We start from the raw sequence: 12,737 nt of genomic DNA on the forward strand, positions 1-12,737 counted from the left end.
GTAAAAGTCCTGTATTTGAAAGCTTTCATTACATCATCTAGATACACGAAAAATACTGTCTCATGAAGCTAGTGTTTGAGATCCTCTTGTTGCCTAAGTGCCTCAGCAAGACATTGATGAAGATGGTGCTCTTGGAGAGATGAACCAAACAATTTTAAACCTCCTCTCAGGCATCTGTCAGGGTGATGAAGAGGAGGGGTTAAGTGGCATTGGGACATTTTCTGTATCCTTGTGATTCTGAGCCTTTTTTGGCTCCAGTGTAAGCAGTACAGTTCTACATGTAACTTAATCTAACAGATTGGTTGAAGCTCCAGAAATGGGATTTTTTGTTATTGAATAGTGAAGTATGGTGAATTTCAGTTGTCACCTGTCCTTTCATGGTGTATTTTCTGAGCCTGGTGGCACACGACTGGAGACAGAGGTCAGATGAGTGAGAGCTGCATAAAGACGGTCAATCCGGAATGTGCTTATTGAGATAATCCCCTGGGGATAAATATAGTTTGTCGGACATTTGGTGGATAGTGGCTTGCTCTTTTGCAGCCTAAGGGAGCCAGAAAATATGCCAGTTGGACTCTGAGGCTTGCTTGGTTTTTTAAGAGTTTCAGCTGAAACTTTGTGATAGTAATACTGATTGATCTGTAGCCTGAAACACTGTGCACACAATCATCTGAAGACAGCAGTATTCACTTCCTATTTTAAACTGTGCAGCATTTCACTTAGAAATGTTTTGTTACTTTTATCGTATATGTTATATAGTGTTTGTAGAACATTTGATTTATAATGATTTCAAAATAAATATATGTAATTAAAGAATTTCCTGAGCCATTGTACTTGAGTACATGTTTGAATATGATTCTAAACAACTTTTTGGTTGTTTGTTGTAGGTTGTGTTAGAATTGGTTACGAAGCATGCTTCATCTCTGGCTTCCCCTGAAACTTGGGGTGACTCCTTGCTAGCAATGGGACTGTGGCCAGACTCCCTACCTACAGGTCTGTTTGCAGCTGAAGACTCGCTTCTTTCGACAGTCCGGAGTGATGCGCAGGTGCTAATGTATTGTCTGAATAGACTAAACCTTAAAAACTGCAGGTAGGCAAGAAACACGTTTTGTCTAATAAATGAGTAAGAAACGAGATACATGTGAAATACTGGTAGCGTGTCATTGTTCCCTGCAAAACTTTTGTCTTGAGCAAATTATGTAGGTAGAGACTGTGGAAGTCACACTCTGGAACTGAGGCTCCTGTTACCCTTCTATGCAGCCACTACAAATACAAGTTTAATTATTTACTGGTTTATTCTTCAGTCCAAAATACTTGACTCTATTCAATCTTCAGTAAAGTACATTTGACCCGGTTTGAGTTGAGTTAGGATTAGGTGTTTAACAGAAAATGTGAACGCAAACACTGGGTTTACCTAGGTAATAGAGAGCCCCAAAAATATCTTCGCTCATTTCCTTCTGAGCTTTAAAAGAAAATAATGAGTACTTAATTAATTTTAAATGTACTAATGATCTTTCTGCTTTCCTGTAAACAATTATTCATCAGTTATTTTAGGTCCAGTGGCTTCAGATGAAAAAAACAAATTTCCTCCTTCAAACAGAACTGTTTGAAAGAAGTCTCACGTGCAGGGGCTGTATGCAAGAACTCTTATAATGATTTTTTTGAGCAATATAACTGTTATTTTCACATCACTGGTGCAAAACCTTCCTGCATCCTTTGCTTAGTGACCTACTATGGACAGGTATTATGGTTTGCTTCCAGTGAAAGAACAAGCTGTAGAAGTCAGTACTAAGATATAATGTTGAAATTGTAAAACCTTAGCAAAATGATAGGCTTGCTTTTTTATATAAAAAAAAAAGTCTTTGTCTTTTTTAACTTACCTTTGCATATCATTCTGGTGCACCAATCAATTATAATTTCTCTGTGAAATGCCGTGCATGTTCACTTCTGGCACTGTATGAATTTTTGGCAATAGTGAGTTCCTAATAGTAGACACCCCCCAACTGATTTGAAGTTGGAAACTGGCTTTAAAGCTAAACAAAGAAAAGAGGAGAGATGATTGCATTGCCACCTTCTTGCCTAAAGGTGGTTGCATGCTGAGTAGTTTGACTGTCTAAATATATGCTTTCCTGGAACTGGCAGTTTGAGCCCTTGATTTCTGGACTTCACTTCTTTGTGTTTCAGGACACTGCCACTGACTCTGCAAGATCTTCAAAAAATTATGCAATCCACTAATCCTGAGAGTCTCAAATTCAATGCTGTTGAGATAGATGCAAACTGGATGGATAAAATGGAAGTTCTCCAGGCTTCAGTAAAATTGTTCATAGAAAAGGCAACCAATCAAGATTGGACATTGAGAGTTAAATGGCTTAACTCCTTAGCCAAAAATCTGCCACAGGTGCTTGGTATGTAATTATTTAATTTTCCCTTTTGCCTAAGGGCTGGTTTATTATATTTTCACAAATCATAAGTCTTCTGTGAAAACATCTAGACCACTCAAGTGATCTGATATGACAGTCCTCAACTATCCCCACTAAATCAAGGGCCTTGAGGCTCCAGGGAGAGACAGAAACAGGTTGTGCATATTAAGGACAACAGGTGACTTTGGGCTAAACATTGCCTTTTATTATTCATGCATGCATGTAATTGTACTGCCTCTGAATTACAGTTATTTTTGGATACCTCTTGGTCTGTGTAAGCAAATATGCCTTTCTCTTCACTAGGTTTTTTTCGATAGTGATAGTAAAAGCAGTAAAATACTTTCTGTTTATTTGGTGTTAAAATACAAAATGGTTAGAAGGAAACTGCAGAACTGAGATTTCCTGAAGATGTGTTGCCTGAACATTCGGGGTGGCAGCTGAGATGAGGTATTCATTGCTTAATTACATTAATGACATTAAACTTGTGGAGAATTTAGACAAGCATTAGTCCAAGTAATTCACACGCGTATCTTCCTTCTATGGAATGAAATCTCAGACTCTATTGTCCCTGCATGAATGGGATTGCTCCCCCTCGATCTTGCTGTCTTTCCAGGCAGGTGTGTCTATAAACTAGAAAATATCTAGAAAGTTTCTTCAATGACAGGTATGCTCTTGTGTGATTTTTTTTTTTTTTAATTGGGGAAAAAAATCAAAAATAGATGTGCTGAGAAGAACGTTTGAAGGTATAAACTCATGGATTATCACAAACCATATTTTTTATAGCATACATGCAGTATAACCAGTTTAACTAGAGCCCATTACTGGATTTATCTCTTTGGACGTGATATTCTGACTGCTTTTAAGACCTCTTGGAGCTAATACAAAATAAGAGCAACTAGCCTGTCCAGGGTGCTATCACAGATGAGAGTCAGGCTGCTTGTGCTGGCTCAGTTGAAGTTATTTTTATTTATTTGTACTAAATGCTCTGTCTTGAACACCCATGTTTTCTCCCCTTCACCTGCAGATCCAGTGCGGATTCAGCTGGAAGCAGGTGCTGTAGCCCTTGGCAGTTTCTATGCCAGTCCTCTCTCATCTGGAGTCAGTAACATGATCAAGTTGCTACAGCCAACTATGACAGGTATTTCTGAAAAAAATTGCTATAAGACATTGGTACTTCCTTTATCTGTTCTCTGAACACACTGCAGCCCTTCTTAGGAAGTGTATGTAACAAAACAAAGGCTAAATTCTAACTATATGTTGCTTTTGCTGCAAAAGAAATAAAGCCATTCTTGCTGTCTAGAACTGCAAATATGGCCATTAAATTATTTATCCTATGCAAATTAGGTATGAGTGCTGTGACTATGAATCCTGACTGTGTATCTGTGACCCTGGTGTATTCCTACAGCTCAGAGTTAAGGGGTGTTCTTAAGAGTGATGCATATATCCACTGCCTTTCTGACTGGTGTAGACATGCCATTTTTTTCCTAGCATTTATCATTTATTGCGTTGGCCCATCTGAAGCCCACGTTGAGGCCTACAATTTTTCCTCAGTGTTTTACAGGGAGCTCAGGCCTGTGGTTTCCTTTCCAAATTTGTTAGGTGCATGAAAGCTACATACAGTGACACTACACCCTTTATGGGTAGTCCTAGGTATCTCGCCTGGACTGTGAGGGGAAAGGGGAGTTGGACTTGAGTTTCCAGGCTGTCTTTTTGGGTACACTGACCACTGGTTAACTTGCTTCCACTGTTCTGTTTTACAGAACCTGCAGTCAACTTAATGCTTTTCTGTTTGGATATCTCAAGTGGGAGAGTTTAAGACTCTGCCTTCCTCTTAGGTTTCCTTCTTTCTTTCCCTAGTGTTCTCGCATAGGCAGGGGGATCAAGGAAGGTCTTTCACTGAATAATGTTTCCACTTGTCTTGTCTGCCTTCCCAGATGAACATGTGATGCCTCTGGACCCAAGATGGAATATGCAGTTTTTGGATATTATTAGAAATTCGATGAACTTTGATACAGAAATGGAACACACAGATCAGCTTCTAATTCTTTTGAAGTCTGTTGCAAATCGGTGGGTTACAAAAAAAGCTTGTGAAGATTGCCCAATGACTGTAATCAATGCTGCATAAACACTTGTGGTACCTGCCAAGTATGTCTTTAGGTTTTAATAGATGTGATTTAAAATACTAGGCAGAGATTTTGTACCGGTATTTAAGTTCTTTGCTTCTGTTTTCTGTAGATGCAGGCTAAACCAAATTACTTAATTACAGGGAGCAGGGCTCCCAGCATTCCATATCAGCTGGCGTACTTCAAGGACAAACCAGAACTGTGGGACAAAGCATAAAAGAGGCAGAAGCAGCAGTGTGAAATCTCTGACATAAATAGTTGCCCTGCTTTGGGATTTGGACTGCTTTTCCCAATAACAGCAAATAGTACACAGATTTTTCTGTTACAGTGTAAAGAAGCAGCTGCTCACAGATCCCTCAGGTGGTGGTGTTGCATCTGCTTAGTAACTTGCTGCTTTTTCCTTCCTGGTGATTGCTAAAGTCAGGAATCTGCTCTTTGTGAAGCTTGCTTCTGCAGAAACCGTATTCAAGCAACTAGTTATGCTGCACTTGCTTCTTGTTTCATAATACAGTGAAATATCAAATGTCACTTTGTAGTTCACTGTTCTCATAAGGCAAAGGCTTTAAAATGGTACTGAATTTCTAAAACTTCATTATCACTTCAGGGCAGTATTATTTCTTGACCGAGAAAAAAGAAGCTACACAGAGAAGAATTTGATTACCAGCAAGAAGCCAAGAAATAGTGTCTTAAGAATGTCTCTAGATTTCCGCAAAGGTGCGTTGATTTTCACTGTTCCTTTCAGTTCTATGGTCAATTCGAAATACGGCTAATTTGCACTGTTAGGAAATGTGTACTTTAAACATAGTATGTCCTGAATGTGCAAAGGAAGATTGTGTGAATGAAGGAGTCAGATGAGGACTAATATGATATGTGACACATTATTCTTGAATTAGATGTACGTTATGCTACAGCTTTTATGTCCAGCCTCTACTAAGTAGTGAGTGCATGTCATTTCTCTCTCTTAATTATCTAAACTTTAGGAAGATGGTGGAGAGAAATTGGAATTGCGTTTTGTCTTTAGCTAGTAAGAATAGCCAAGTTCTTCAGTTGTGCTTTTGTTCTAATCATCTTTCTATTGTTTTATGTAATAAGGATGTTTATTCCTAAAACAAAGGGGAAAAATGTAGTGATGAAGTTAGGATGTTCCATAGAAGTAATTGATCAATGTTTCCTTCATTCTGGATTTTTTTATATTACATGTGTTGAAATAATAGAGAATTGTGCAAATAGTGAAGGAATATGTTTTGGTACCTTGATTCTTAGGGGATTCTCTTTGGGCTTTTCCCCCCCCCCAACCGCAGAGAGTATCTAGTGATCAGAAACCAATTCTTACTTGTCATGTTATGTGGCTGGAATATTCAGTCTCTCCCTTTTTTTTTCCCTCTTCCCCAAACTCAGATCCAGGAAGTTACAGCTGCCTCCCTCATGCAGTTGTGGTCAACCTTGCTGCTTTCTTTGAACTTTGGGATGCATTTGCATTTCACTGGGTGAAGTCTACTCAAGTGGCCTTAAGTGATGATGACATGCATGATGTAAGTGGACTTTTCGTAGTACAGTATGGAAGATATGTGAAACTAGACAGTGTGCAGAACACTATTTTTAGTTTCAGGGACTGTGAAATGAACTGCGATGTTCTAATTGGTATTCAGAAAAGGTCTTACATCAGGCAAATGTGTTTATTTCAGTGTCTGTATTTGTGCTCTGTCTTCTCATTTCTTCTCATTTCTTAGTGTGGAATGTAGGTTTTCAGCCTGCAGATACTCAAGGTGGGAATTATCTTACCTAAATGTATGCACCTGGGACCTTAATATTCATTGTGCCATAGAAGTGCCTGTTTTCCCTCCACTAATGAGCCTGAACTCGTGACATGCATGTCACAGGGTTGGTTCACTTCGCCTTCTCCCTTTTGAGACCATGAAGATGATGTTGTTGAAATCTGACAATGACATTGTAGACTTGGTGCAGGGATTACTTGTTTTTTGACTTGTGTAGTTCCACAGCAGAACCCCGCAGTGTTCTTAGAAAACAAATAGTTGAGTGCTAGTTGTGTGCCACTAAGTATAAAGTATTGCATGGTGCTGAAATTAATGGAAGTGACAACATTTTTGCATTTTTCTCTTGCTTGAAGTACTAAGTGTTCTGTAACATACAGGGCTCAGCAATGGGAAAACTGTAACCTTTCTGGCTTCCTGTTAGATTTTATACAGCTTGCTGTGGCGTGACCGGTTCTGGGCAGTCTCTGACACTGTGACAGTGGATTCGCCAGGGTTGTCACTTCTGTCTCTGCACTGGCACTGGGTTATGAAGCATCTAATTGACAGAATTCCTCAGATGCTTATCGGATCAGACCAGCACAAGTGAGTGGCTCTGATTTGTGTTTCTGTTAAATGGTTGTATAAATTACCCTTTTGTTAGTATTATAGCTAATTAACATTTTGCTGTTAGCGTCCAAGTTGTGTTCCATTAGTGATGCAAGTGCAATGTATTACATAAATGGTCATTTAAAAAATTTAGGTTTCTTAGCATTGGTCTCCTTATTGCCCAAACCATCACTGAGAATTTTTACCCATTTTCTGTACTTTAAAGTTAGTTTGCCGCTTTAGTGGAAGGTTAAGAGAAGGGGTTTTCCTTTCTCATGTGGCCTTCTGCCTTTTTTCTCAAATTCTGAGTTAACTGTGGGCTTTTTTTTTTTTTCTTAACTCCAAGGGTTTCGAAGGAAATTCAATCTGTTTCACAGCAGATTCAGAGCTGCTTGGCCAATCCTGCTGGTATTTCTGCCAATATGAAGATATTACAGAAGTCTCTAGGAAAACCTCTTCCTTTTAAGGTATTGGTACTCTGTTTGCAAAAGATTTGTATTTCCAGTGATGTCCAAATTTGCTCTAAAATAATCATAAAGATTTGTAGCACTTGCTTTTGAGGCCAGCAAAAATACATTCCTTTTGGACTTGTTAAATTGATTTAAAAAGAAATTTCAACATATGTTAATGTACATCTTTTTTGTCAAATATCAGTTATCCAGATAGCGTTTCTACTATTAATTATGCTTTGTATATAGATAGCAGTTATTTAATATAGAGTGGTGGACAAGCATGAAAATATTAGCGCTTGCTCTGTTATGGAGACTTGTGAATATCAATATGCCACTTGCTTATTTAGTGAACATACATGTGTACAGAATAGAACATGTACTTCCTTTTAAACAGCATAGGATGGGGCTGCCTTATGATTTACCACAAGAGAACGCCGCTTAATGCTGACAATTTTTTGTTCTCCTAAGTTGTTTCACCAACTAGTGTCTTCAATAAAAAAATCTTCCAGAAAATTTTTTTAAAGAATATAAGTCCCTTTTTAAAAGCAGGGAAAAAGTAGACATGTAGGTTTCTCAAGCTGGTGATTAGTGATTAGACCTAGGTTTTTATGGCCTTATCTCTCAAAGATACTCAGCTGTTAAAAAATGCTCATAGTCACTTTGCGGGACTTTAAAGAATGTTCAGTGCTTACCGAGAATTTTGGGAGGTTTTTCTAGGCATCCAAATATATTTAAATTGCAGGGGAAAATGCCAATTTCTTTTCAGTGACAGTAGCTTCTAGAGTTTTTTATTAATTTATGTATTTATTGCCCTTAGTTTGGGTAAGTTACCATGTTGAGGTATTGTTTGTCTGCATAATTTATGTAGTTTCTTCAGGATGGCGGGGGGGAAACTCGACAAGGAAGAATTATGGCCAACTATTTCCATTTCTGTCTTCCTGTTGCATTGAATAGGGCTACAAAGGAATTATTGTTAAGTTTTGTTGCAGGTTGGTTTGTATATGCTTGTACTTCAGTCATGTGCATGTGAACTTGAAATCTTAGCTCTGACTGCAGTCAGATCTTGTTTGTTGTGTTACTAGTGCTGCTGAAACAAATTGCCACTTGCTCAAATGTCCTTTTTGTGTTTGCAGGATAAGCTGGGCATGGAATGTTTTTCTCAGTTGAAAGTTCTCAGCAAAGCATTTAACATCTTGGAGCTAAGATTGGTCTTTGGAGAAAGTAGGTGGCAGGAAAAAATGTGCTGTCTGAAAATTGCTGCCACTGGATGGAAGATGAAGAAAGCATTGCTGCAAGCTGATGGCCTGATAATTAGAGCTAATCATGTAGAAGATGTTAGCCTGGGTAGGTAACACTTTTGAAGAGCCTAACAGGATGATTTCTGCCACCTCTGTTCATTCTGTATACAAATGGAAAGGATATGAAATGTTCACTGGCAAGAAATATAGCACATACTTATGTGCCTCTTGCACTCTGCCAAACAGGTCAACTAGAGACGTTTTTGAAAGCTGTACGTTCACAACTGAGAGCAGAAGGAGTTATATATAGTCATTCAGAAGAAAGGTTTACTGAAGATGCCATCTCCAACCAGTTAGAGCCTGCCTTGTTAAACCAGCTCTGCAGTCGGATTCAGCTGTGGCCTGCGATGGAATACATAAGCGTGCTCTGGCAGTACAAACTGACAGCAGATTATTTGGCCAAGGCTTGTGCAAGAAGGTAAGAAGGTTGGAGAAAGAAATCCCGTATTCCTTTCATGAGATTCAGAATCCCTAGCTAAAAGCTGTAACTTCAGTACTTTACATTTGTATGTAAATCTGTGTGTGTGTACATATATATTAATATATATGGCTGTTTTTATATGCATATATATGTATGCGGTGCACACATGCTTATATATATTTATGTATATAAATGCATATGCACTCCTTGTCTGCAATGCAGAATTGCACTTGGGCAGCTATAAAAAGTATCAGCAAATAGAATTTAGTATTATAATGAAGTAGTTTTTTTCTTCTCTAACTTTATTAATGCAAATGTAAGAATGCGATGCCTAAGCCCCTTGGGTAAGCACATTAGACTTCAGAAATAGCTTTATTAATGGTAGAATGGATTATTGGTGGAAGAAAATGAAAACCTTTTATGTAGCAAATGGTACATAGTATTTTCCGTTTGGAAATACGTAGTATTTGCCTTTTAATGAAATAGAAGAGTCCTTCATATTGGGAATTAATATGAAGATGTTTATCGCCACGTTGCTGGGGGCTACTGCAGAAAGACTGAATTAGACCTGCTGATGGAGAAAGTACACTAGCATGCTTGCTTCCTTTTGTGTGAACTACACAAGTATAGCTTAAATTCATATTATTAATTTAAGGAGTGTTAGTGTTTTAAGGGGCCAAGTGAATTTTTTTGACTGCTTTACCATTCCTTAAAAGAGAGCTCTTCATTTACAGATGTCAGTGAAAGGAATTTTTTTGTGCCATGAGACACCTAGGATCACTGATTCACTCTTGAATTCAGCAAAGTTCTGATTTTCACAAGAACCATAAAGCTGACAGTTTGTCTCAAAATGTTTTGCTGAACATGCATATTAAAGCAACAGATTCCCCTTCTTCCCTATTTTGATGTATTTAGATTTTTCCAGCTTTGAAGGATGCAAGCATTTTGAGTATTATTTCAATGCTTGTTCTTCTGCAGCGTTTAAATGCTGTCATTTTAACCTTTCAGAGAGTCTTTGTTATTGAGACTTTGCCTGCCATTCTCAATTTGTTTTACTATCTGAATGAGTTATTTCATGTGCCCTGCTTAAGCTTACTTATATTGGTATTTCTTTTGTCTGTTACAGGGAGAACTGCAGTCAAGAACTAAGCATATGTTCGGATCTAGTTCAGTTTATAGCTTTTTCCCTGAAGTTGACACCAGCTACTTCTCACCAGCTGTCTGGACTGTGGCATTTATTACACCTTAATGAAGTAAGAATAAATTTTAGTTCAATTAGCCTTGCAGAAGTTTTCAACAGACTCTTCAAAATAAGCATATCTCTTTAAGATTTTTGATGTGCAGTCTTTCTACCTGTGCCTGACAATAATTGTTCCTTCTTTTAATAAGAAAGGTTGTTGACTGTGAGCCTGCAAAAAACATAATTAAAACACAACATTAAAACATAATAAAATACAGCAAAGTCTTAAATAAGAATTCTATATGATCTAGTTTAGTACTACCGTTCCATTCATCCATCTGTGGATGGGCAGGGACTGGGAGAATGAGGTGCCGCCCACTGTAGGAGAAGATTAAGTTCAAGACCATCTGAGGGACCTGAAGGTGCACAAATCCATAGGACCTGATGAGATCCTTCTGCGGGTCCTGAGGGAACTGGCAGATGAAGTTGCTAAGCCACTATCCATCTATATTTGAGATGTCAGAGCAGTCTGTCAAAGTTCCTGCTGACTGGAAAAGGGGAAACGTAACCATAACTTTTAAAAAGGGAAAAAAGGAAGACCCAGGGAACTACAGGCCAGTCAGTCTTATGCCTGTGCTCGGCAAGATCATGGAGCAGAGCATTCTGGAAATTATACTAAGGTGCATGGAAAATACGTAGCTGCTTGATGACAGCCAATATGGCTTAATTAAAGGCAAATCATGGCTGGTAAATTTGGTGGCCTGTTATGACGTCACCTGTCTGGACTTGTACAAAGCATTTGACACTGTTCTGCGCGACATCCTTGTCTCTGAATTGGAGAGACATGGATTTGATGGATGGACCACTCAGTGGATAAGGAATTGGCTGGATGACCACACTTAGAGTTGTGGTCAACGGCACGATATCCTAGTGGACACTAGTGATGAATGGCGTTCCTCAGGGGTTGGTATTGGGACCGGTGCTGTCTAACATCATTGTCGGCGACATGGACAGTGGGATTGTGACCCACTTAGTGGATGAGGGAAAAGCTGTGGATGTTATCTACTTGGATTTTTGCAAAGCTTTTGACACTGTTTCCCACAGCATTCTCCTGGAGAAACTGGCTGCTCATGGCCTGGACAGGTGTACTCTTCGCTGGGTAAAAAACTGGCTGGATGGCCGTGCCCAGAGAGTGGTGGCAAATGGAGTTAAATCCAGTTGGTGTCCGGTCACAAGTGGTGTCCCCCAGGGCTCGGTGCTGGGGCCGGTTCTCTTTAATATCTTTATCAATGATCTGGATGAAGGGATCGAATGCACCCTCAGTAAGTTCGCAGGTGACACTAAACTGGGCAGGCGTGTTGATCTGCTTGAGGGTAGGTTGGCTCTGCAGAGGGATCTGGACAGGCTGGACCGATGGGCTGAGACCAATGGTATGAGGTTCAACAAGGCCAAGTGCCGGGTCCTGCACTTGGGTCACAACAACCCCATGCAGTGCTACAGGATTGGGGCAGAGTGGCTCGAAAGCAGCCCGACAGAAAAGGACTTGGGAGTGTTGGTTGATAGCCGGCTGAATATGAGCCAGCAGTGTGCCCAGGTGGCCAAGAAGGCCAACAGCATCCTAGCCTGTATCAGGAATAGTGTGGTGAGCCGGACTAGGGAAGTGATCATCCCCCTGTACTCGGCACTGGTGAGGCCCCACCTCGAGTACTGCGTTCAGTTTTGGGCCCCTCGCTACAAGAGGGACATTGAGGTGTTGGAGCGTGTCCAGAGAAGGGCTACAAAGCTGCTGAGGGGTCTGGAGGACAAACCTTATGAAGAACGACTGAGGGAGCTGGGGTTGTTTAGCCTGGAGAAGAGGAGGCTGGGGGGAGACCTTATCACCCTCTTCAACTGCCTGAAAGGAGGTTGTAGAGAGATGGGGGCTGACCTCTTCTCCCTGGTGACAAGTGATAGGACGAGGGGAAACGGGTTCAAGTTACGTCAGGGGAGGTTTAGATTGGATATTAGGAAACATTTTTTCACTGAAAGGGTTATTAAACATTGGAATAGGCTGCCCAGGGAGGTGGTGGATTCACCATCCCTGGAGGTGTTTAAAAAAAGGGTAGATGGGGCACTTAGGGACATGGTTTAGAAGTGGCTTTTGTCAGGGTAGGCTAAAGGTTGGACTTGATGATCTTAAAGGTCCCTTCCAACCTCAACAGTTCTATGATTCTATGATTGAGTGCACCCTCAGCAAGTTTGTCAACAACACCAAGCTGTGTGATGCAGTCAACATGCTGAAGGGAAGGGATGCCATCCAGAGATACCTGGACAGGCTTGAGAAGTGGTCCTGTGTGAACCTCATGAAGTGAGCCAGATTTGCAGCCCAGAAAGCCAACTGCATCCTGGTCCGCATCAAAAGAAGCGTGGCCAGCAGGTCAAGGGAGGTGATTCTGCCCCTCTACTCTGCTCTTGTGAGACCCCACCTGGAGTATTGTGTCCAGCTC

General features: G+C 40.1%; 1 protein-coding gene across 1 annotated transcript in view; it reads left to right on the forward strand.

Moving 5' to 3' along the window:
• Positions 1 to 12,737, forward strand: part of MDN1 (midasin AAA ATPase 1) — a 105,158-nt gene that overhangs the window by 51,258 nt on the left and 41,163 nt on the right. Inside the window, exons 48-58 of the mRNA XM_074581141.1 lie at positions 885 to 1,087; positions 2,182 to 2,402; positions 3,442 to 3,555; positions 4,352 to 4,484; positions 5,145 to 5,254; positions 5,939 to 6,072; positions 6,737 to 6,897; positions 7,247 to 7,367; positions 8,486 to 8,696; positions 8,837 to 9,068; positions 10,198 to 10,324. Coding sequence (XP_074437242.1) covers positions 885 to 1,087; positions 2,182 to 2,402; positions 3,442 to 3,555; positions 4,352 to 4,484; positions 5,145 to 5,254; positions 5,939 to 6,072; positions 6,737 to 6,897; positions 7,247 to 7,367; positions 8,486 to 8,696; positions 8,837 to 9,068; positions 10,198 to 10,324 — 1,767 coding nt within the window. The remainder of the gene's footprint in view (positions 1 to 884; positions 1,088 to 2,181; positions 2,403 to 3,441; positions 3,556 to 4,351; positions 4,485 to 5,144; positions 5,255 to 5,938; positions 6,073 to 6,736; positions 6,898 to 7,246; positions 7,368 to 8,485; positions 8,697 to 8,836; positions 9,069 to 10,197; positions 10,325 to 12,737) is intronic.

This window comes from Larus michahellis, chromosome 3 (genome assembly GCF_964199755.1).
Source record: "Larus michahellis chromosome 3, bLarMic1.1, whole genome shotgun sequence".
In the NCBI taxonomy this organism is placed as follows: domain Eukaryota; kingdom Metazoa; phylum Chordata; class Aves; order Charadriiformes; family Laridae; genus Larus; species Larus michahellis.